Below are 26,089 nucleotides of genomic sequence, written 5' to 3' on the forward strand. Positions count from 1 at the left end.
TGTGTATATGTTTTTTTTGTTGGGGGCTGCATTAGGGGTGACACCAGCAGACCCCTTTGCTCTACTTCCTGTATGCCTCTAAATGAATAGTCTGATTTTTAATCCCAGCAGTATTCCACCACCCAAAGACAGTGATACAGCATCTGTGACTATGAAATTGTTTCCTCTCTGCTGTTTTTTAGTTTTGTTTTTAGGAATGGTGGCACTAATTGTTAGAAGAGGTTAGATGACATCAGATTTGCTTTTGTGTGTATGCAAAATATACATTATGTTCCATAGCATGTAGAGTGTAATATACATATCATGTGGCACAGATGAGGTGAAGAGTTTGGCTGCCACATTTATCCAATCCTTGATTAGGTCATTTCAAATCATCAGAGCCCTTGGAGCTAGATTAGATTAGACTGTATCTTTCTAATTTATATTGTAAACCTGCCAATGGGGGGCTGAATCAGGACCTCCTGTCATGTTCTATGCAAGGACCCTGTACAAGATAGAGAATTTACCAGGGACCCCCTCATGTATGACCCTTGAAATAATTTGGCAGCCTATTTTTGTTATGTTATGTTAGAGAACAACACAAGAGAAATGAAATGGAAAGCTATTGGACGTGTATTAAACATATTTGCAGATTAGAAGATAATCTATTAACTATTTTTGATTTAAAAATTTAAATAGTATTTGTTGTCCTACTACTATTTGAGAAAAATATGCAGGCCTGGCTAGATAAAACATGAAATATTTATTACGTAGTCAGTCTTCTATTAGAAGTAAAAAATTGCAGCAGCTAGGAAGCGGAGCAGAGGAAAGGCTGCATTTAGATACTTTAGCTCTTGGATTAAAAGTACATTTTAAGCCTGCAATAATTTATTTTACGGTCACTTGGGGCCAGCTGAAACAAGTCATGAACACAACATTGACACATCGTCACCTTTAAAGTGGATGTAACAAACCTGTTAGCCCAGTTACTTCCTCACACATTCAGCAGTTACGGATCAACATTAGCATTCATTTGAAGACATGTTTGTGGCCACATGGTGAATGTAAGTCCAATATTTACTCTTGTTTAGCTCTGCTTTCTACTAACTGCTAACGGCAAATATGTGTCTCTTCGGCTTCTAAATCCTCCAGCTAGTGAATACCTGACTGTCTACTGTTTGGTGCTCAGCAGGTAGTGTACAGTGGGATTTTAGTTCTTTTTTACTGAAAACAGCTCTTGCTGTAGCTGAAAATAATGCCATGAGAGCGGTGAGAGTGAACCAAAACGAGCAACTCCTTTCACATTGTCATTTAATACGTTGTTATGAAATATATATTATAGCCATTTTAAGCAATTTTCCGCTGAGCAAGATGACATGTTCTTCAGTGGTTCAGAGAGTTTGTGATGTTGTTGATGTGTGTGTCTAACCGTTGTCGTCGACAACTCGTGTCTGTTCCTTGCAGCAATCAACTGGCAGGCCAATGATCTCCACTTCGACGAATGGATCAATAATCTGATTATCGGAGAAGGGTGGAAAAGAAATTATGATTTTATTTTAGGACAAGAGCAAGTTGAACATTTCTGAGTAGTCAAAGATAATAGTGTGCACATGCTTTTGTGTGTGAAAGAGACAGATGTAGAATGTGAGAGGACACTGTGTGTGTATGGGTGTATGTATGCATGTATGTATGTATGTATGTAGGGTTTTGAGGTGTTTTTACCTCTCCACGGTCCCCCAGCATGGAGTCTGGGGGTTTAGGCAACTGCTGTCCACTTATGATCTTGAGGACAAGTTGCTTCTTGGGGTAAGCTGGAAGCGGGTCATCGCAGAATGGGTTGAAGGAGCCTGGAGGGAATGAAAGAAATTTGATTTGTTACCATATGTATGTGGTGTCATCCAATATGGTTCCATTCCTACACATACCTGTCCCTAAGCTTATAACTTCTTATTTCACACATCCAAACCAAAAGCCACAGCGCTTTAATTTTAATTTGTATTAATAAAAAATGTTTTTATGCATGTATTGGTGCTTATTAGTGTGCATGCGGTCCATTTGTTGCCATACCTTTACACATGGGAGGGGGCTTGAGGACGTAGCCAATACCTCCATTCACCATAAACTTGGCTCTGTTGAGCTGCATCATCCTGCCCTCTGTCTGGTAGTTCAGAGCAACTGGAAGAGAAAGAAAGAACATGTATTTAGATAATACTGTCACTAAACCTGCCCACGTATGATAATATTTTTTCTAATTATCCACATATTGGTGCAGTAACCTGTGAAATTCACTAAGGATGCTGAATAGTCTGTAGCAAAAATCATGTGAGGAGACAGATTTGTCAGGTAAAGTCATTTTGCATTGATCAAATCTTCCTCTTTGTTTTATTCATTAAGGATGTGTGAAAATATAACTTTGAAACCTTAATTAGGAAAACCAGATGAGAAAAGAAACCAGCAGAAACAAAAAGTAAGACTCATAGTTGCATCAAAGATAATTTTCTCAAGTGGGAGCTCAATATTGCTCTCTTAATTTAACAGATTCTTTGTTTTTAATTGGCTGGGACAGGCAGGGATTTCTTGGATCTTGGATTTTCTGACAATGTTCATTTCTGAACAGATGCAAATATTTCTGTTCTGACTCCTTTTCAAGAGTGCATCTACTTTTTATTTATATATGTATTTCTCCCTTATCCTCACAATTTCCTGATCCAGCTGTAGCTCTACAAGTAAACTCACACACACTCATGCAAATACAAACAGTACACACACCTATCTTGCACAACTGAGTTAGTGTTCACACTCACACCAACTAGGCTCTGCACACATGATGTGTGCATGTGTGCACGCATTTGGTATGCAGTGTCAGTTTAAGTGTAATGTCAGGTACGGGGCTAAAAGGAAGACCCCTGCTGTTTTCATCAACAGACCACCTTCATACAGGTCAAAAGCTTAGCGCGTTAGACAGCTGTCTTACCCAACTGACAGCCCACGTTCCAGTAGAACTGGGGGTTGAAATTGGACGAGTCGATACGATATGCTGAGGGATAAATCCGCGACAGCTGCCTCTGGTTAAAAGCCAGGAACTGTTCGGCTCTGTGGTTGACCAGAGATTGGGCCCTGGTCTCGCTGAAGGACAGAACATCACCTGGAGTACCTGAAAAAAAAAGAAACATGGGTTATGTCTCAGAGGTAAATAGAAGAAAAAATAAAATTAAAATAAAATCCCCCCCTCCAACAGCAGGAATATAGTGCCACTCGGCCATGCCAAAACACTTCAATATCCATTGGAAAATAATCTTAAAATGAAATAGCACAACATGGTGTTAAACATAATAAAACACAGCATCTACAAGACAGGGAGCCAACTTCACTACAACAACATACGTTTACACAGGAAAAGCTGGTTGTTCCTCGGGAGGGTTTTAATCAAAATCAGATTTTTTTCCCTAAATTTAAGGAGTTGTTTTGGTGCCGAAATGTAACTCTCAGTGCTGCATGGCGCTCATTTTTTTCTGGCTTAACTCAACTAGCTCCTGAAAGGACCGTCTTTTGTTTGTATGCAAAATACACATTATGTTCCATAGCATGTAAAGTGTAATGTACACATAGTATGTTGGTGAGGTAAAAAGTGTAGCTGCCACATTTATCCAGTCCTTGATTTAGTATCTGCAAATTATTAGAGCCCTCGGAGCTAGATTAGATTAAACTGTATCGGTCCAGACTAAATATTTCTAATTTATATAGTAAAACTGCCAACAGTGTAAAGTGTAATATACATGTTATGTGGCACAGATGAGATAAAAATTGTGGCTGCCACATTTATCCAATCCTTGATTAGGTCATTTCAAATCATCAGAGCCCTCGGAGCTAGATTAGATTAGACTGTATCTTTCTAATTTATATTGTAAACCTGCCAACAGAGAGCTGAATCAGGACCTCCTGTCATGTTCTATGCAAGGACCCTGTACAAGAAAGAGAATTTACCGGGGACCCCCTCATGTATGTCCCTTAAAATAATTTGACAGCCTATTTTTAACACACCAAGAGTCTTGGTTATGTTTTATTAGAGAACAACACAAGAGAAAGGAAATGGAAAGCTATCAGACATGTATTAAACATATTTGCAGAATAGAAGATAATCTATTAACTATTTTTGATTCAAAATTTTAAATTGTATTTGTTGGGTTCTCTTCTGGATATTCCCTACTATTGTTTGTGAAAAATATGCAGGCCTGGCTAGATAAAACATGAAATACTTCTGTCCACACTGGGGGTAAAAACTGGTTAAGCAGATGCTGTTACATGTAGACCAGAAAGGGGGGCATTCCCCCCCGGCAAATCACACCCTGGAGGTAAAGATTGCAATGCATGTGTGTCTGTGTGTGCGTGTGTGTGTGTGTGTTTGTGTGTGTCAAAGCTTCGTTTGGTATTTCACCTTCATTCAGACACTCCTGTGAGGCAACAGAGTTGGTGAACACCACCAGGTTTGACAGATCTCGACTCAGTTTCATCGTCTTCCTCTTCCTTCCTCCCCTAAAACAATCGCCAGGTGACAGAAGACAATGGAGAGGACAGAGGGGAGGGAGTGAGACCATGTACAGATACATGAGACAGGTAAAGTAAGCATACATGCACACTCTCATGTGGCTGCTTCAAAATTTGGAGTGGCAAAAGCAAAGGAGGGCAAGAGAGGATTGTTCATTAGTGAGTCAGCTTGCCTACAGCAGGAAAGAGCATCAAAGGCAAAAACGTTAATGGGGACCAGAGCACATGCAGTGCAGCAAGATTCAACACATACACACACTGTCATGCACAAAGGCAGTCAGACATCCACACAGACACCCAGACGCATGCTTGTAGGAATCTGCATTGTGACATGCATATGTGATTATGCAACCAGAGACTGGGAGAACAAAGAGAGACAAAGGCGTTAGACACAGAGAGCGCTCAAGGGAGAAATACGCCGCTGCCTTGCCATACTTCCTGCCCATACTTCCTGCCCAATGCTCACGCACAAAGAAGAAGGAAAAGCAAGACAGAGGTGGACAAAGAATGTGTGTGAAAGAAATCTGGGATATATTCAAGATGCAGAAAACTAGTGAATTACATCAGTTTTTTAATAACTGTGAAAGAAAGAAGACACTTTGAATGGTGATTTGGGTCTCTTTCATATGTGACTACCTAATGGAAATGGAACGCATATCCCAGTAGTGATACTGAGACACTGAGAGAGCACATGTGACATTTATGTTATTTACTCAAGTAAATAACAACTTTTAGTTACTTTACTTGAGTATTTCCATTTTTGGCTACTTCATACATCTACTCCATTTCAGGGGTTGATATTTGACAATTTACTACTATAATTATATTTTTTAATTATTAGATTATTAAGACTTTTTTTAAACTAAAATATTGTATCTGTTTAGAAAATTTGTATAGGTTAAACTACTTAAAATTAGCCCCACTTTGACCAACTACAACTTTAAGTGTGCTATGTAACGTTTGCTGAACAAAATAATAATATTTATGATAATTTAGTAGTTATGGATTCAACTTCTCCTTTGTTATTTGGCACAGTGTGCTATTTATTGTGCTTTAATGCATCAAAAATAATCTGATGCCTGCATAATGGGCCCTTTTTATATTTCCAAGTCACATTTGTAGCCAGTGCCACTGTACTTTCACTGATGTACAACATTGTATTTAGGAGTTTTACATGTAACAGAGTATTTCATAGTGTAGTTTCGCTACTTTTATCTAATACAGGATCTTATTCTACACTACTGGTCACAGGAGAATGCATTTAAAGTCAAAGCAAAGCTGAAAAGCTATTTTTTTCCCTTGCAAATATCGAATAAAAGAAGCAGCCACGACTGAATATCATGTCTATTCCTGATGATATTATGCGATAATAAACAATGCTGTGAGCCACTGCAGCTGTGTGATAATACGATATGTAATTCCTCCAGTCTTCAACTCAATTTCATTGATCATGGGTGTTCTGTCTTTGGTGCTTTGCACTTCTTAGTCAGTTCAGTAGAGTGACTTGATACATTAAACCAGCCCTAAGAAATACACAATCTGAAGTGAGCAGGAAGTCATGATTGAGCTGCAAAGCTCGCAGAGCATTCCTGCTGTCCTTCATTTATTGTAAATGTGCTAAAATGTGATACATAAAAGAATGAATCGGAACCAATAAGTCTTCCTTTTCCTGCTGACAGTGGTAGGTCTGGGCTTGAAGTCCATTATTCTTTCCCTCACACTGCAGACGCTGTAGTAATTTGCATAGCACTTTTCTTTACACCCAGCAGTAACTATCAAACCTCCCCGCTGTCAGGGATTGTCAGTGTTATGGCAAAGCAGGTCAAAGGTCACCTGTTCAACTGTCCTCCGGCCTCCCCCCCACACCTGTCCTGAACGTCGTCCTCCTTGTCCACGCTTTGGCATGACAGCCTCGATTTGGAGTGCCTCTGGACAGAGGAAAAACACAATATGTTAATTCTCGCACACACGGGGAAACTCTCACACACACACACACACACTCACACACTCACACACACACACACACACACACACACACACACACACACACACACACACACACACACACACACACACACACACACACACACACACACACACACACACACAGACACACACACTAATGGTTTCCTTACATGATACGGCCTCCCCCATTAACTCACAGTTTACAAACTCTTTAGCAAACAAGGGTGGTTGATAAATTGTCTTTAGTAAATTCTCTGTGTTTCTGTGTGATTCATGATATTGTTGTAGCAGTTTGAGTGTCTAGTTGTGCATGCTGGTGGGTGTTCTATGCAAAACATATGTAATTATAGCAAGTGTGTAGTTTTAGTGAAGTGTGCTTTTACTTCTGAGAGAAGCAACATCTATATTGGGGCTAATGTGGAGTTGAGGAGAGAATGAGGGTCGCAGTAATTACAGGGTTTAGGCCGGTTGCCAACAGTTTCCATGCACCCATGCATGCACGCATGTGTACACACACACACGTGGGAGGATGCATAATATGCAAAGAGGGAGGCATAAAAGAATGAAGAGGATATGTGAGTGGGTAAACAGAGGATAGGGTAGAGGTAGGTAAAATGAAGCAAATGGAAAGACAAAGAAATTCAGAGTGGCAAAAAGCTAGGCAGAGAAAAAAGGGAATGTAGAAGAAATGTAACAAAAACAACCACACTATATTGTCCAAACCTATATTATACTGTAAAATGAGTTGTAAAATGGATTGAACACTTGAAGGAAAAGACAACATCTTAATCAATTCCAATATAAGTGAAAAACACAGACTTTAGAGAGGAACTAAATCATGATAGTACATGCTTTTGATCGACATGTGAAAGTCACAGATATGAATAACACACACACACGTCACTGCATTGATCTGCTGTGTGGAACTGGAAGTGGCCGTCTTAATTATCCTCCAGCTACCTCTAGCAGGCTGAAGATAACACTAAAAAGGGCGCTTTGTAAATGCATGTTCTCATGTAGGACTTTATAGGAGATTTATCTTCAGAAGAACAGTAAGGAGGCTTCAATTCTGCTTCCCATAAGTGAAGACAAGTTAATCATTATTAATGTTTAAAAAATACTCTCTTTGGCCAGTTTAATGGGAACTCAAAAAATAAATGAAAAGATCAATGCCAAAGCCTGCCTTCACGAAGACTATAATGTTCTGTTTTTATTGAAAACTGTTTTATAGAAGTGTTGGAGGCTGTAGTTTTTGTTGCTGTGTGTTGAATACTTAAGTTACACTGAAAGGTGTAATTATTTCTAGTGGCTGTCGAAGCTTCAGACTCCCTGTCTTTCTTAGAGAAGTCTATCTCAGAACAACGTGCTCAATCAACAGCCGAGGCCACGGTGAGAGAGTCATGTCAGACTAGCTGTACGGCCCAGAAAATCTGGGAATTTTCCCCATTTAGTTCGGCTTGCCTGTTTTTCTTCAAGTCAAAAATCAGTGTTCGCTCCTTAGGTCCTGTTGTCGGTAAATAGAAAGCTGGATGCTGTCCAATTAACATGTCTTGTAGAGAACTATAGTTCCGCCTATATTGGGGTATGAAGTACTGAAACATTTCATTCCCAGCTAACTTGAATTTGCCATTTGAGACCTCACAAGAATAGACCAAGAATCAAGCAAAAAAAGAGCAAACGTCCCTTCCATGCTCCTCACCTTCTGCTTGAGCGTCGTGATGAAGGATCTGCTTTGGGATTTCTTCAGAACCCCTTTGGAGCTCTAGGGACAAGAAGAACACATTCAGAGACTGTTTTATACGTGTGTTTGTGTGTGTGGATCATTTGATGTGAATCTAATTACTACCACATTAGCGCCCAGCGAGACACCTAAACCCTAAAGCTCAATCGCTCGAGGGAACGCATCAGACATTAGCCAATGAAGCACAGCACAGCTGAAGAAGAGAGTGGGTGGGAAATAAGAGAGAGAGAGAAACTGAAGAAGGAAATTTACAGTAAGGAAGACAGAGAGAAGAAAAGACTCTAGAGACAGAATGAGGTGAAGGGGAATCACCAACAAAGAAGGGTTAGAATAAAGAGAAATATAATCCCTGATGCACAACACCCAGTACATTAAAATGGCTGTCAGGAAACTGAAGCTTCTAAAAATAGCACAAGAGGCAAGCAGGGAAATTAAATATTAAGTAACACTGCAGACATTTGGTTTCTCATGCCTTTTGGTGTGTTTTGATACACTTTGGATGAAACACAGCAGTCCCTTTAGACTGGCAATAGGAGGTCCTATCTGACAGTCAGTTTTTATATGTGCAGTAGGTGTGTTTGACCCCCCCCTCTACCTGCCGCAGGTTCTTCTGAAGGCCCTGGTGCGTAGCCCGGAGCAGAGCTCGGATGCTGAAACTGTCTGTATCTTCCTTGTCTCCAATCTGAGACTCCTTCAGTAGAGAGTCCAGTTTCTTTCTGATGTGAGACTCCACCTGGTGATGACCATTCCCCTGTGTGAAAGATAAGGAGAGGCATTAAAATAAGGGAAGGAGAAAGACAGCTGAGACACACGAAGGAGGGCATTTTAATAAAGAAACAAGGGAACATGTTAGGAGATGATGGGGAAACACATTGTCACTGATGCGAAGAACCTGAAACCAGGTCCAGCCAATCTTAAGCAGCTTTGAGCCGCAGTACCACCAGCACCGTATTTTAGAAGGTAAAGTAACTACAGCCAGGCTGTTCTTATGGACCATTTATAAACATTGCTATGAAAAGTAATGGGGGGAAGGTCGAGGTGGATGTTTGGATCATAAAGCACAGCGCTTTCCACCCTAACCCTAACCGATCCTAACCCTCCAAACCATGGTCTTTTCCTAATCTTAACTAGTTGCTTTGGTGCCTTCAACCAATGATATGATAACTGAAACAGATATACAACACACCGTGTGTGTATACACATATGTATTGCAAACACAAGTACTACACAGATAAGAACATCTGCCTCTGCACCACCAGAGTGGACATAAAATAACTATTAAATATATAAATATATAAATGCATATGACACTGATGTCAAAACTCACACAATCGACACAGACACGCTTACAGACGGCATCTTGGAAGTTCATGATCAATACTGTATGGTGATGTAACCAAGTGGTGTCCCATTTCATAGGGGGGTGTTCTCCACCCTAGCCCTTACCACTTGGTTTCAAGGGCCCAGGGCTAGGAGTAAGGGGTGGGCTTAAGATGGAGAATGAGATTCGGCCTAACTGTTATCGCAGCACGAGGCTCACTTTTTGTCAGCCAAACGCAACAGCTACAGCCCCTGAAAGGACCGCCATCTTGCGGTGGTCTGTAGCCCGGCCCACGTAACCTTCTGTTGGCTAAACTCAGCTAGCAACAGCCGCTGATATAACCAACAGCTCACAGAGCTCTGTAACTGGCGTCACGTGACCCACCTATTTTCATAGTATATCATTCTAATTGGCGTTCATACATTTCCGTTCAATATCATACAAACCTGTTCATAAGAATGTTTTGCTACAGCAGCAGTTTAGGATTAGAGATGTAGACATACAGATGTGCGCCAGCTGTAGAAAATAAATGCTGGCGCAATTTTGACTCCTGCGCCACCTGCAGGCCATCTGTTAACACTTCCGTTTTTTTTCATTACTGCGAGAGTGAGCGTGTTTAATATCAATACTTTTACACATTAAACAAGCTAACTGTAGGCTGTGTTAGCATCACATTGTTTTAATTAAGCCAAAAGGTGGTACGAGTCTTAAATTTCAAACATCAAAACTATTCAGACACATAAGCTGTGTCCAAAATTATGCGCTTGTTTACTCTCACTGTTGTATTTCTATAACAGACACTTAGTGGTTTAGTCTGCAGTGAGCTGTAAATTGAGATTTTAGACAGATTTTTGTTTGGCATCATATGATGCAGTTCAACTTATTCCACAGACATAAGCTATACAGTAAATCACTGCAATATTAGTGGTGACTGCTGTGAAAACATAATGGTTTAATTAGCTGAGTACAAAACATCTCATCAGTGGAAACATGCCATCCACCCTTTTTAAAATAGCAGTGATCATCCAAAGTGGCATCTGCAGCTTCATGCCTCCAGCTAAATGTGGAAGAATGATGCCATATCCTAGTTACACAACAAAACCATCTGGAAAATAGCTGAGTGTTTTCCTGCTTTAACTGTGGTGAGGAGGACCCTGGCACTACTAACACTTTCTCAGAACGACAAAACAAGATTAGGAATGAATGTAAAAATGGCCCAAGGCAAGTTCAGGAGTAATCTGCAAAAACAAGCAGCAATGAGATTCTCGGACTTGTTTTACATGTTTCTGCACTGCTTAACTATAAAAAAAACTGCAAATTTAAATGCTTGCATAGACTTAATAATTATATATGCACCATTAAGCATTGATTATTCCAAAACATTCCTGCAATAATGATCAATATAACTTTACAAGTACCGACATTACTGCCCAAATACTGAGTGGCATTACATCAAGGACAATGTCATTAAGATGCCATTATCCAACTAATGTAAAGGACGGTTTTGATTCTCTAACATAAGTCCCTGCAAATATAGGATGTTGATGATGCCATATTATTTTGAAGGAACTGATTAAGCAGCACTAAAATAACTGAAAGAGAAGCATAGATACAACCATAAGGGAAGCTGTTGCTGTTGCTGAAAAAAATATGTTGTTGTAAAAGGTAAAATACTAAATTAAAAGTTAAAAAAAGCTGAGTTTTGCAATCTTGTTTCATTTATAATATCTGTTGTATCAATAAAAGTATTGTATTTGTTGAAGGATACAATCCTTTCAGTGCTGTTCTGGTTTCAACGGCATGTAGACAAACAGGAATAAGGGCTCTGTGTTAGGTGAATGAAAGGCGTATTTCAGCTGTTTTGCAATCATTTAAATGGAAAGGGCCTTCCTGAGCCCCTGGCTACATTACCAATACACAATTATTATTACTTACTATCATTATAGTGAAAAATTAAAAGATCGACAAAACTTGATAGATGGGCACAACTGGTCTGAGAATGCAAGTGGTCTGAAAACGTGAAGTAACATGTCTGTTCGGGGGTGGTAACACGATTGTTCGTGCATGTTTGTGTGCACATATTGTTCATAGCTACATTTTGCTGCCTTACATTACTGCTCTTAAGCTTGAAGTCATCCTCAATTTCATCCGCGCTGTCATCATCAGACACTTCGCCTTCCTCGGCGTCCGCTGACAGATAGGCAGGCAGACTCTTCCCCTGGATAGAGAGAGGAAAGTCAAAGAGTTGAGAGGAGAGTGGACAAACATACATTTGACCCATGCACTTATCTAAAATCCTCGCTCGTCTCTTTTATATAGAGCGCCCACACGGGTTGCCCCTCTAAGATAGTCCAAGAATCTAACAGCCGAATGCTGCATGTTTTACTCAGACATTTACTCAACTGAACACAATCTTATACACATGAAAATACACCATCAAGTCATCTCTGTTTTGTAGCTCCTTTCCTTGTAGTCATATGCAGAGTGAAAGGCATTACTGTCCCACATTGTGCAGTTGTGCACACGCAAAAAACACAGAAATTGTAGAATCAGCTGCAGATTTTCAGACTCGCCGTGAGAGCAGCTCCCTGAGCAGCTTCCTCGGCAAAAAAAGCCCAATTGTGAGCCATTCTGAAGATGTGCGTGGGAGTCAAGATGTTTTTAGGCTTCTTCTAGAATCAATGGCAGGCCCTGAGCTTCCCACGATACATTGAGTCTCTCACTGGCTGACATCAATGCCCTCGTTTCAATCACTGCCGCAAGTAGTCTATCCCCTCTTCCTTCTATCTGTGACTGTCAAAACCCTTACGCCATTTTCCTTTACTGTCCTGGGACTCTATCGTCTCTTGCTCTACTGGGGGATGGAGAGAGGTTCAAGGGTCTCAAATGAGGGCAGATACGGGAAAAAAGACACGAAGGAAAAACTGTTAGGGCTTTATAGGAAATCAATAATGCTCTTTCACTTTCCAGACATCTGGCTGGCGAGTGACAAAGGCAAAGCTTTTTTTTCCCGGGGAACAATGCAGGCTTTCTTCACTTCACAGATAAAGTCAATTTAATCTAGTTCTTATAAAAAAAATGGATCTCTCTCTGTGTCTTCTTCCTGTGCAAGTGGATAAGGATCTTCTGGGTCTATGGCCCTCAAAGTGAGGCCTGACGTTTAAAAAAAAGAAGAAGAAGAAAAATAGATGATCATATGATCCATATTTCACAGATCATCTGTCTGGGCACCGTCCTGTCTTTTAGGATCACAACAGATGATAACTTATATACACAGTACGTACAACATATGTTTAAAAGTTAAAAATGGTCCCCGTCTTTGCCACAAAATGAGCTTTAGACTTTTGAAAAATGCTTTTAAAGCTTGGTTATTATACCAAATCAGGAAATCGTCCATGTTTCATACGTCTAATGGGCTATTCTGTTTGTTTGCCAGAGAGTAATTAACAAAGGAGGTGCTAGAAAACTCCCAAACAGAAATCCTAATAGACTCATTTGGGATTTGGGAGGGGTTTGCTAAAAATGTAACAGATTGGCTATAGACTATATAGACTATGTGAAACTATGTTTCTGATACCACAAGCAGAAGTAATGCCTCAATTTTCTTTGACTGGATAGATAAGTTTAAAAAGCAATCCTCATAAAATGAGGAAAAGTCATCAAGCTGATGAAAAAGCCCCAGGGTCTCCAAACTGAATGGTATAGATTAGAGAAACCTTCATTGACTGGTGGTGAGAGACAGAATATAATATTTTTATACTAATTTTATTTTACATCCACCCACACTTAAACTACTCCAAAGAAAAAACAACTGCTAACGTTTCCTTGGACATTCAGCCTCTATACATGTCAGAGTAAAAAAGCACTAACATTACATTATATTATTAATATCAGTTATTGTATCAGTCTGAATGTGTGCCCCGAGTGTTTAAAGGACTGAATGTGTGTTCTACCTATGGTGACTTCATTTTTAGTTAATGAGAAACTGCATTATTTGTTATTATTCATTCAGAGAAAATTGACATTTTAAGCCACTATGGTAAGTTCAAAAAGAATACTTGAATCTGAATTACGAAGGGATTTATGTTAAAGTTTTACTTTCCAGTTTAGTTTTAAGCAGGGATTTAAGAAATAAAGGTTTGACTGGGACTCTGTGTACATTTCTAATTTTCTTACTTTTAAATATGCTTTAAATATTCATCTATTCAACATTTGGTGACAGTTGAAATAATGAAGTTTAACAGCCCCACCTGAGTCGCTGTGCAGGTTCTGTTTGTGTATGTGTTTGTTTCAAAAGTATAAAAAACAACCACAATCTGTCGCTCAGTTATCACATGCCAGCGCCTCGTCCATCTCCCCTTACCCTTCTACGATTAATACAATGACCTAGTTTTCTTTCTCCTCTTCCTTCTCTTCATCTGTTTAAGGGCAATGACTAGCTGCGTTGCCGTGCCTCTCCCACTCCCCATCGTCAGCACTCAACGCACATGAAGTCAGATATGGAGAGATAACGAGTGCTGTGCTTTCTTCACCGAAATAAGAGGAAGGAAATGGAGCCATGCGAAGTACATGCTTTGCATTGCAAGTGCACTTACTGACTGGGCTTATTTTCATTTAGCAATTTTATTTCAGTCCATATTTTCGGTTTACCATCCATCAACGGTATCCATAGATTTGTTCTTACTTTGATGAGGATCTTGCCCTGCAGGCATTGAGGACTGGGTAATGTTTTGGAGTCTCTGCTCAAAGCATCTCTCACATCCAGTTTGTCTCCAAAGATGTCTCGCAGGTACTGAGCAATCTTCTTCTGCTGCTGGATGCTACAGTGGTTCTCTATGGACAGAATTACTGGGAACCTGAAAGAAAGAAAAAAAAGTCAACATCCATAATCAGATTTCCATAAATTACTTCAAAACCTGCACCAAGAAAATGTGTCTTGAATGCAGCCAATGGACTGAAGAGAGACTTATCTGCAGATGTGAGTGTGAACCACATATCAAACTGTGTTTCCATTTCTCACCTCCAAGCATAGGAACCATTAGGCAGTAAATGATTCAAATACTGTTGCATGAACACCTCTTCGCCTCTGTGGCATGGTGTGTATGTGTGTCAAAGTGCGGTGCGTGTGTGTGCGCGTGTGTGTGTGCCTATGTTTTCATTTAGAAAAGGTGAAATGACTTGTGGCCATACGGCAGCACAGCTCAAATGTCAGGTTTGTCAGACTGACAGCTCTCCCTCAGGGGATACAGCCTTGCTCTCAACTCCACCTCTGATCCATAAAACACACACTCACACGCACGCACACACTCACACAACACACACACACACACACACACACACACACAGTCAAAGTAAAACAAAAGAAGAGAGAGAGGAACATCCAGAGTAATTTTACTTTGACACTGGGGCGACACTGGCTCATTGAAAATTGTGTGTGTGTGTGTGTGTGTGTGTGTGTGTGTGTGTGTGTGTGTGTGTGTGTGTGTGTGTGTGCGTGTGTGACAATACAGCCATTAATCAAATTAACAGGTGGCACTGATGATAAAACATTAGTTGAACGTAAAAGGTGAGAACAGCAAAGAGGGAGACACAAGCTAAAGCACAGGGGGATTAATTCATTCATCTGTTCTGCTGTCCGAATTCTTACAAATGACTAATTAATATGGTGGGAGTTTATGAGAATATAAAGATATTTTGGAATTAGCAATTTTTTTCTTTTAGGAGACCACGTTAAACATGGACTTCAGTTTAATTTACAGAGGAATACAAAGTAACCATCTGGAGAAACTGTTGTCGACGGAAATTAATTAAATCAACTTTGTCAACAAGCTATTGCATGATATACTTACATTTCAACTTAAATTGAATCTACTCCAACACTGTCTACCTCTGACTTGCACAAATACTTTCATAACACAGGCGCTGTACTCATATGTAGCTGCAATAGATGCCAAAGCGAGCCAATGTGGCCGCAGGACGCTTCATCCTTCACCACTTTGTTTTTGTATTGTTGGACCCAGCAGAGACAAACGGTGGCTCTTCAGGGAGCCAGAGGAAACGCTGCTAAGCAGATGGTTGAGTAATAGGTGCTAATTACTGCCAGGAATCTGTGTTTTCTGAAAAACACAAACCCGGCTGATTGGAATGTTGCATCTTTCTCCTTACACCCTATAGGGAATCCTATCAAATTCATAGATATTGTATTATAGCAGTGCGGGAAGTGCTAGATCCGTTTTAGGAGGAAAACTATAGTTCTGCCGCTTTTTTATGAGCAAGGTGATGCTCTAATATTTCATTCCAAAGTGGTCGATAAAGCAACTCAATATGCAAAGTACAATCAATAGTACAATCTGTGTGTTAGCACATGCAAACGTGTTTTGCTGTGTGTCTTGAAGCAAAGATCAATATTTGCTCTACCGACATGATTTTTGAACGTTTGAGTCAGATTTTTATGACTGAGTAAACCGATGGAGACATAAGTAAATGGCATTTCAATTTGGCATTATGAGCCATTTTCTCCTATTACAATACCTATGGGATAAGGGAAGTGTACACACACACACACACACACACACACACACACACACACACACACACACACACACACAGAGAGACCGAGTGTAGGGAGCTTTGACTCACTGGTTATTTATGAAGGCATATTTATTGATGGTCTCTATGACAGACTTGAACGGTATCTTGGAGGTCAGAGTGTAGCCGTGTTGGACCATCGGCTCTCCTTCAGGACCGTCCCAACAGTCCACTGCAGGGAAAACCACAAGAAACGACGCATGAACAACACACAGCATCATGTAAATGTTCTCAGTTTTCTGTCTCTTCTCCATGTTCAGCTTTGAAAATATCCAACACAGTCGATTTTAAATGTACTTGATCTATCAGCTGTTTCACATTCTCCTAACACACACTGGTGTGAAATTATTGTGGGACACATCATAGCATGGATGAAAGTAATGTTCAAGCAATAGCATGTGTAAGAGTGTGCTACTTTTCATTGTTCTTGCTACATCTGCAAATTGTCTTCCAATTCATTAACACAGCAAAAACAGCTGTTGGGTTTAAATTTAAAAACAATAACAAAAAAGGTTCCAAATTGTATCCATAATCATCCCTAACAGGGACTGATTCTATTACACATTTAGCCAAACAGAGTGACACCATTTGATATAGAGTGAAACTGAGTTTGTTGCAATTATAAGCCAGCTTGTCCAATTTAAATGGCTTTTTGCACAGCACACATTTTGACATGTCATAGTAGGAAAAGCACAGGTGTTACCAGTATCACTAGCTGATAGCTCTGTTCTGAAGGGCCCTGTAGGCAGTGGCAGTGGGAGAGTGATGCCCACTACCATGATGGCAGAAACTGAAACCAATACAGCCACGCTTAATGTTATTATGTACTGTATACCTGTGCTTTTCATACTGGGACATGTCAAAATGTCTTCTGTGGAAAAGGCGTACACAGTCAGATTATAGCTTTGATGGCGTCCATATTTTAATATAGATGTATGATGTGTTCATGTACCTATGCATTTACAGTATGTGAGGCTTTGTACAGACTGAGGAGACTTGTTTACTTGGAAAAGATACAAATCTATCCAATTATCAGTCTTTACCTATCTTTATGTTATATGTTTTGTATTTGTCCATTTATTGTATATTGCCATGTGCATGCAAAGAAATTTACCCCACTGGACGGATGGGCAGACGGCAATCCATCCATCCATCCATCCATCCATCCGTCCATCCAACATCCATCCGTCCATCCAACATTCATCATCCAGCCAACCATCCAACTATCCAACATCCATCATCCATCATCCATCCAACCACCCATCATCCATCCAACCATCCATCATCCATCCAACCACCCATCATCCATCCAACCACCCATCATCCATCCAACCACCCATCATCCATCCAACTATCCAACCATCCAACATCAATCATCCATCCAACCATCATCCACCAAACCATCCATCATCCATCCATCAACCATCCTTACCTTCTACACAGCGGCAGCCGGACTGCAGCACCCAGGCATACATGTCGGTCTTGGAGTGGGAGAGGAGCTGGTCCCCAGTCAGGTATGTGTTATGAGACGAGGCGATGAAGTAGTTACACAGAGGCTGCTCCATGTCTTGATTCACCTCGTGGTGCAAAGGGTTGAAAATGTCACACGCTGGACTGCGCATGAAACTTGTAAAACCTGAAGAATAATACAAATGTTTAGAAAAAAATAACTTTCAAACAAGCCAGATACTGTTAAAGAATTCTGCTTAGTTTCAATTATGAGTTATCGCTTTGGACATTGAATGAATGAAAACACGAAGTGGGCTCAAACGTAATTTGCTTTGAGCCATGCTGGCAGTCATGTGGAGGGCAGTGCAGTCTGTCTGTCGTCCTGTTGTCAGTGCACCACTTCAGTCCAGACTGAGACATCGGATGGATCACTGTGAAATTTGTAAAATCATGCATGCTCCACGGAGGATGTATCCTGCTGACTTTGGTGATCTCCTGACTTTGCCCTAACCCCACCATGCGGTTGACAGTTGAGGATTTGAGTGAAATGCCATTAAATCAGATACAGATATTTGGGTTTCCCCTTACATCGGCATGGGATATATTAAATTGGAGAATATTGACCAACATATTTGCCAAACCAATGACAATCGGCCTCAGTTTCACTTTGTGTTTAGTGCTAATTGTAAAATGTTAACATGCTAACAAGCTATACTAAACTGGTAAACAGGAAACATTATACCTCTTTAACATGAGACTTTCCAGAGCCAGCAAAGGTATAAAACAACAACTTCCAGGTTTCTTTCCTCCGAACATATAACACTACTCAACAAGAAAACAGGCCAATCTTTACTTATTTATAAATCATAGGCAAAAAGACACTCTTGCATTTAGTTGTATGCATTATGTATTGTTGTGTTATTGTTTTCATGATTTCCTTTCCTCTGTATTTATATATTTTATCTCACAGAACATGTGCAACATTTACATATGCTTTGTTGTATGTCATATTTTTGGTGTACCATAGTACTGTTTTGTGACTACATAAGTTGATTGCTGCTGTGTGTAGCGGTAACTATGAGTTAGCATTGTCATTGCAAGCATGACAGAATGCTGACATTAGCATTTTGCTCAAGTACACAAAGAGCCACACAAATGGCTGTAAACGTAGACTATAGTGCTTGTCATGCAGTGTTCGTCAGCCTGCCTACATCTCATTTAAATTTAGATTCAATGTCCTGAAAAGAAAAGTGAACACCGTTACACAAGAAGTTTTCTTTTTCAAACTACCAGTATCCAGATCATGTCGTACACATTCTAACATCTTCCAACACTGACATCTACTGAATCTCTCTTCATTTTTCAGGTTGATCTCCAGGAAAATAGCAAAGGATGACAGACAAGCACATTCAAACCAGAGCGCTGTGGTTTCAAACAAGAGGGGTGAGGTTTGACACCATGCTACTGGTGAATATACTTCACACAGATACAACTTTTGGTACAGCATTAAGAGGAATGAGAGGGAAGAAAGCATCCTTTCATCCAGAGAGGAGGGATAAAAAATGAGACAAAAATACGAAGAGCATGACAAGTCACCAATAAGACAGAAAGCAGACACAAGGGAAGCCATCAGCTAATGTGGAAAAGTAGACTGCGGAGGAGAAACTGAAAAACCTGACGCAGACATTGGAAATATTTTGAATACGGAAAGTCAGTCATAACTGGACACACGATCTTGTCATGGTGCCAGCATGGCTAAATCCATATTTTAACAGTGCACTACATGACACGAAACACAGTAGTTTAAAGCTTATCACACTGTAACAGTATGTTGAAGATCCCATGGCATGAAAATGTCACTTTATGTTTTTTTTTTAACATTAATATGCGTTCGTCCGCCTGCCAATGGCCCCCCAGTGGCTAGAAATGGTGATAGGTGTAAACCGAGGCCTCCTGCTCAGCCTTTGAGAAAATGAAAGCTAAGGTGGGCCAATCTGGAATCTGCCCCTTATGACGTCATAAGAAGGAAGCTCCCCTTTCTCACACCTCCAGCCCCCCTTAATAGCTACAGACACAGAAATGGCACGTCCTAAGGAAAGCTCATTATGGGACTGGCTCTAGTGGCTGTAATTCTGCACCAAGGCTGAATTTTGGGAAAGAGACTTCAGATACAGTATTAGGGGACCACTAAGGTCTATATAAAAGAGACTTCAGATACAGTATCAGGGGACCACTAAGGTCTATCTAAAAGAGACTTCAGATACAGTATCAGGGATTACTAAGGTCTATATAAAAGAGACTTCAGATACAGTATAAGGGACCACTAAGGTCTATCTAAAAGAGACTTCAGATACAGTATCAGGGATTACTAAGGTCTAAATAAAAGAGACTTCAGATACAGTATTAGGGGACCACTAAGGTCTATATAAAAGAGACTTCAGATCCAGTATTAGGGGACCACTAAGGTCTATATAAAGACTTCCAAAAAGCAGCATGTGATAGGACATTTAAAATGAATCTGTACGTTACTGTTACATCTGTGCACAAAGCGTGTTTAAACACACACATCTCTGCAATGCTGGGTCTGATCAGTCCTTCATGCCTCCAACCCGATTAGTCTCACCCTTCCTCCTCCCCCTCACATCTCCTCTCCCTATACTCCCTTCCCTTATTTCTGTCACACTCTCATTTTCTCTCTCCCGCCGCCCTCATTCTGACTTCCCAATTTTCTCACTCCAGCTACGCTCCTCAATCCATCTTTTCCCTTAGGCTCCCCCTTCAGATGCACGTGGTGTTACTTTAACTCACACTCAGAGAAGAACACTTGCCAAAAGACACAATCCTCAAACCTTCACGGTCATTGGTTTTTATTCTCTTTAGCCACTCATGCACAGTGTTGGAGCTATTCATTGTTTTGTTACATTTAATAGTTAAATAATTATTTATTTAATTTCAGTTTTGAATCATGTAGCAACATAAATCTGTTTATCATTATTTTATTTGGGTTATTTTTAGGATCTGTTAGTGCTTTTGTTTTGAAGGTACCAGGCAGCTTTAGCCACCAGGTGTAGTCTACATTTATGGGTGAACAGGTATGTGGGGGGTAGACACCGAGGAGGGCTGATGGTTATTTTCCAGGCACTAGAGACTATTGCTCCTTTTGTGTAAAATGTTTTGTTTCCCGAGATATTGGATTAATAAACCTCACAGAATGTCTTTTTCATCTCTGTGTAAGATTCACTCCTTCGGCCCTTCAGTGGTAGTTGGACATTGATTTTTTTGGTTTGTTTTGTTCAATCTGAGGAGAATTCACCACTGCAGTCAGCATTCAATATTTTTATTATGAGGGGTTGAATTCACAAATTATAATAAAACGTGGTTGATGGAAATGTTAATTGAATTGGTAAATTTGCTCAAAAATGTAATGGTGATGATTGTTATGATATACCTAAATTTCAATTTTATTTAAAAGAAGTTTCATTTATTACATCTTGCTCAAAGCCAAAGATATTTGACGTATTACAAAGTCAGTGTCATTTTAATTTGTACTGGCCTACACACTATTTCATATGGCTTCACAACACCCTAAAAATATTGGCCTGTACAGCTGATCTAAATCTTAAAAAGTGTTTTAATTTGATGTGAGTTTGCTAACTTATTCTCAAAAGCCTGGACGAAATATGTCTATAGCGTATACTCTCATGTGCTCATCACTCAACTTGTTGCACACCGTTTCTTACGTGTTTACAGTGGTGTAGGCTATAAGCAATCATTTTGGGAACTGGCAAACGAGATGTAGACTGTGTCTTATGCAGACACATAACTAGGGACCGTCTTCTTATTAGATCACCTAAGCCGTGACGTCAAATTAATCCCGGGGTAGAAAGTGTGGGGACCCTTCTCTACCTACCACACACCCACACACCCACACACCCACACACCCACACACACACACACACACACACACACACACACACACACACACACACACACACACACCTCCACAATGGCTTCAGCTCTATCCATACCTGACTTCGGATCGGTTCTGAGAGGATGCAATAAAGTAATAGATGATTGTAAACTGATGGTTGACGGATACAAGAGGGCAAGATGAAAAAAGGAAAGAAAAAGTAAAAATAGAAGACATGTAACGGGAAAAAATTACCTTCAATTCCTATGACGCCTCTTTGTTTGTTCTCGCTGCACATTTCAAACTTGTCAATGATTTCTGCTATATACTCTGGAGTCACACTGGCCATCTGTAGAGAAAAAAATGTAGAGACCTTGTTTAGACTCTTTAGTGTGGTAATTAATGTAGTAAATAACAATGACCCAATTTCAGTTTAAATACTCAGAATGAGGTCCTATCTTTAAAAACACATTTGTGCTGCTTTTAATTTTCAGCCATGTCAAACAAGTCCGACAATTGTATTAAGGATGTGTATCGCAGGCTGAAGGCGGTAAATAAAGCATGATGAAAAATGACACCATTGCAGTGTAATAGAGAAAAGACTGTGTCAGGAACACAAAGAAAAAAAGAAGAGCAAAGAATAAGTACAAAGAACAAGAAAGGGGCTCCCATGAGACAAACCAATTTTAGGTGTGATAGATTTAGTAGAGCAGATTCATCCTGGCAGACAGCTGAGACAAAGGGAATTACATGTTAGACTAAGGGGAACAGGAACTTAATCTCTTTTGTGTGGCTGGATCTGAATAAATTGAAACGGCTTATAAGGGAGAAAAAAGTCTTGCTTAACAGATGTACATTGCTGGGATAAAGCCTGACATCTGGAATATCCGTCCCATCTAGCTATCTATCATTCTTAGTACTGCCCAGGACGGCTGTAATTGGTTTAAAGATATATAAACAAGTGAAAGCGTTTTTTTCCCGATATCCCAGAATAGACATGCGGTGTAGCCAGACCAGCGCTGACACAGCGCTGTGGAGACAGCAGAGCGAGATCAGAGGGAAAGTCGTTTAAAAATGTGTTGGTGTAATCTAACTGGCTGAGAATTTGATTCGCTCTGACCAAAAGACCAGCTGGACTTCTGACCTTCTGCTCATTCTGCAGGAAGTTGGCCAGCTCCTCTGCTGTCAGGTGATCCTTCCTGTCACTGTACGCCATCATCAGCAGGAAAAGGTCCCGTCTCAGAGACATCATCTTGTAGAAGACGGAGAACTCCTCGTACGTCAGCGTGCCCTGCTGATCGTCCGTGTCTGCTTCCTGTGAGATTGAGGAAGTGATACGGCATCCATGACACATTGATATGATCTGGTTCCACATAGTGCTACATACATCACGGTATATTGTAGTGTTGACTATTGGTGCTTTCACAAAATATTGACATAATGAGATTTTTGATTAAAACAATTATCAGTTATGTGGACATAATGACTAAGTGGGTAACAGTAAATAATAGAACAGTTCCAACAGTCTGGTAGGTTGCAGAAGCTTGTAAACTGTAAGCTGCACCAATCACATTGGTGTATCTGATGTAGGCGGGGCCAGAGGTGAGCTGAACAGAGAACGCCAGACTAATCTGCCAGTTCGCTCCGCTGGTTGAGGGCGTACGGGGCTCTGGATACGTCAACCTGTGTGTTGTTGTGATTGGTCGTAGTGTTATCCCATTGCGTGCACTGAGATTTTCAAATGCACGCTTGGTACCGCCCCTCGAGATGGGCGACTTTCATTACTCAATGCCAGACCCTGAATCGTTTGGATTTGGGTCTGGATCTCCAGGCTACAGATCTGCTACTTGATCTGGCAAACCTGCATAGTGCTGCTCAATCTGTTATGAGTCATTTTGGAAACATTATTTTAAAGGTCCAAAAGAATACTTTGTTGTTGCTATAAGTAGACAGCAAGCTACCTTTTTACATTCATGGAAAATAGCAAAAAAAAAAGGAAAGTCTAAATAACCATTTTTAAATAAATAATAAAATGTGATAAATGTGAAATACTGGAAGTCAGACTCCACTCTCTACTGAATGGTTAAGACCAAAAAAATCAGCTAACATGAACACAATGTAAGACTGAGCGGATGTGAGTGAAATACTATGTCTATAATATACATGGCCATTAACCAATAATTAATCTAAAATGATGATAAACCATAAAAGCCCAGCCAATACATTGGCAATACATTGGTCAATGCACAGTCTACATTTAGTACACACTTGTCAGCTGTGAAGGTGTCCGCAGGGGAACAGCTGTGCCTCTTTTTTTTGTTCTTCATCTCTTGTCATTTTTCTCTCCTCCACACTGATACAAACACCAATTCACACTGTACCAGTCTTTTTGGTGCAAAGAAATTACCCTGTTCAACCATTGTTTTCTTTCAAAACCTCATATCTCACTACATGTAGCCCGAGGACACACATACACAGCACAGACGGCAGCTCATCCTCTCCCTCCACCTCGCTCTGCCTGCTCGCCGGGACCCGGCGTCTCATATTACCTGGATCGCACGAGGGCCCAACGGCTCCACAATCTAATAATACCAGCTAATGCCTCCATCACACTCCCGTAATGAGCTCGCTGGGTGCATTGGGGGCTCGATCACAGAAAGGTTCTTCGAAAAAGCAGCAGGAAAAATCCCTGTGATGGACTTCATTAGACATGCATGGACAGAAAACACACAGCATCATGGTATTTTAAGCAACTGCGCAAGCTGTTCTGGTTTGCGATGCCAACGCTTAAATGGAAAGGGATAATCAAATTCATTTTTTCCATCTAATCCAAGCCCAAAGAGTGAAGTGTTTCACAGAGGGAAATTACAGTTTTGCCCATTACGAAGAGATAAAAACACTTTTGAAATCTAAACTGTTGGGGGTGGAGAAGAGGAGTCTCTAGTGGTTTTATCAAATGCAACAAAAATACATATATACAACCCCTTTTAATTCTTGATGTAAGTGGTTCAGTTTATAACTTTAGTAAAAGATTTACATTACTGTTTCATTATATCTAAATAAACCTGTTAGGGGGGCCCCATAATAAAAAAATGTGGTGCTTGGCCCCTATTGCCCACACTCAACAAACACAAATCTATTTAGGAATGTGCATTGTAGGCACAATATAAGATAAAAGGATTAAGGAAGATTTTGACACAGGCTTTTCTCAACACTGTCTTTATTGCCTTGTTGGCTAAACTTTGAAGCCCTGTTTGTGTTCTGCCTGCCAGCATTCCTTGGTCCTTCGAGTGCTGCGTTACCTACAGGTATTGATTATATTTTGGATCTGTTTAGACCCTCAGCGTCTGCCTTGTGACTCTACACTTCAGACTGCAACATTGGAAAAGCCTGTAGACAGTGCGTTTGGATTTCTGACATCACTCAGTTCGACTTTTCTTTTAAAAATTGAAACCGCCGTCTCCACACACTTCATCTTTTTACTCTAAAAGTTTCTTTCCTGCGAATGGACATATGAAATATTTCTCACACATTTATTGGAATTACACAAATGCAGAAAAAAATAAAAAATGCAACAGTAATGTGACATCAGTGATCTTAAATATTTATACTCAAGAAATGTAATGTATTTAACTAAAAGCAAACCTCATTTTTATTTAATAAGAGGGCTTATATGTGTTCATAAATCTTTGGGTAATTAATTTCTATTTGTAAGGTATAATGTGGTTCTAGTCTTGTTTAGACATATCCATTCCATTAGTATGCCCCAATGTTACCTTATCTTAAAATTGCAGGGACTATTACTGATAATGTATTAACCAGCATTTGGCAGTAAATTCAATAAAATGGCGTCATATTCTGACCTGAAACATTTGTTTGACCTTCCTGCGCGGCAGATTGACGTTCAGCTTATGGAGAAGTTGGTAAATCTCTTCGATGTTCAGAAGACCGTCTCCGTTCTTATCCGCCTCCTCGAACGTCTGCTTCAGCCACGTCACACACACACGTTAAGGAAAATGAGGTGTGTATCATGTCTGCATGAAATCCATCTGCATGATTTCGATATATTATTATTTTTAGAACCGGTGATCACCTTTGACCCATATAGTGTGCACAAACACTCTTGAGTCCATGCAAATGAAAACTAAGACCAAGAACACTGAGCCAGAGGTGGATGAAAACCAAATGACATAAACAGGAAATTGTTATCACTTGTTAAAAGGATATTGGTCATGCGTCCGCTGCCGTTTGGCCAGCGAGTCCTCGTCACTGATCCCGGCCATAAGGTAGCGGAGGCCGGTTATCCAAGTTCTGGCTTCTTCTGCATTTGACGTCACCAGATCGAGGGACTCCATGTGGTTTCCGTGGTACACCGTGAAACAGCAGGCCGGGTCGAAGCTGCCGTCGGCATGCCGATGGAAGATGTCCGATTGACTGCCCTCGGTCACTTTGTACAGCGAATCAATGGTGACTGAGGGAGTGGAAAAGAAAAGACTATTATTGTTAGATGAGGCTGGAGAGAAAAAAAAGAGTCTAAAACCAACATTGAATTTATCCTATTCACTGACTTCCTTTGTTGTCAAAAAGTAAA

General features: G+C 40.3%; 1 protein-coding gene across 7 annotated transcripts in view; it reads right to left on the reverse strand.

Moving 5' to 3' along the window:
• plch1 (phospholipase C, eta 1) overlaps positions 1–26,089 on the reverse strand; it is a 62,479-nt gene that overhangs the window by 6,597 nt on the left and 29,793 nt on the right. For all 7 annotated transcript variants that reach the window (XM_034867207.1, XM_034867208.1, XM_034867209.1 and 4 more), the window contains 16 exons: positions 25,726–25,969; positions 25,362–25,491; positions 22,643–22,813; positions 21,754–21,847; positions 17,572–17,775; positions 16,191–16,311; positions 14,236–14,407; positions 11,662–11,769; positions 8,826–8,981; positions 8,189–8,251; positions 6,358–6,452; positions 4,415–4,512; positions 2,954–3,133; positions 2,047–2,154; positions 1,702–1,826; positions 1,409–1,493 (listed from right to left, as the gene is read on the reverse strand). In XM_034867207.1, coding sequence (XP_034723098.1) covers positions 1,409–1,493; positions 1,702–1,826; positions 2,047–2,154; positions 2,954–3,133; positions 4,415–4,512; positions 6,358–6,452; positions 8,189–8,251; positions 8,826–8,981; positions 11,662–11,769; positions 14,236–14,407; positions 16,191–16,311; positions 17,572–17,775; positions 21,754–21,847; positions 22,643–22,813; positions 25,362–25,491; positions 25,726–25,969 — 2,154 coding nt within the window. The remainder of the gene's footprint in view (positions 1–1,408; positions 1,494–1,701; positions 1,827–2,046; positions 2,155–2,953; positions 3,134–4,414; positions 4,513–6,357; positions 6,453–8,188; positions 8,252–8,825; positions 8,982–11,661; positions 11,770–14,235; positions 14,408–16,190; positions 16,312–17,571; positions 17,776–21,753; positions 21,848–22,642; positions 22,814–25,361; positions 25,492–25,725; positions 25,970–26,089) is intronic.

The sequence above is a fragment of the Etheostoma cragini genome, chromosome 3 (assembly GCF_013103735.1).
Source record: "Etheostoma cragini isolate CJK2018 chromosome 3, CSU_Ecrag_1.0, whole genome shotgun sequence".
NCBI classification, from domain to species: Eukaryota; Metazoa; Chordata; class Actinopteri; order Perciformes; family Percidae; genus Etheostoma; species Etheostoma cragini.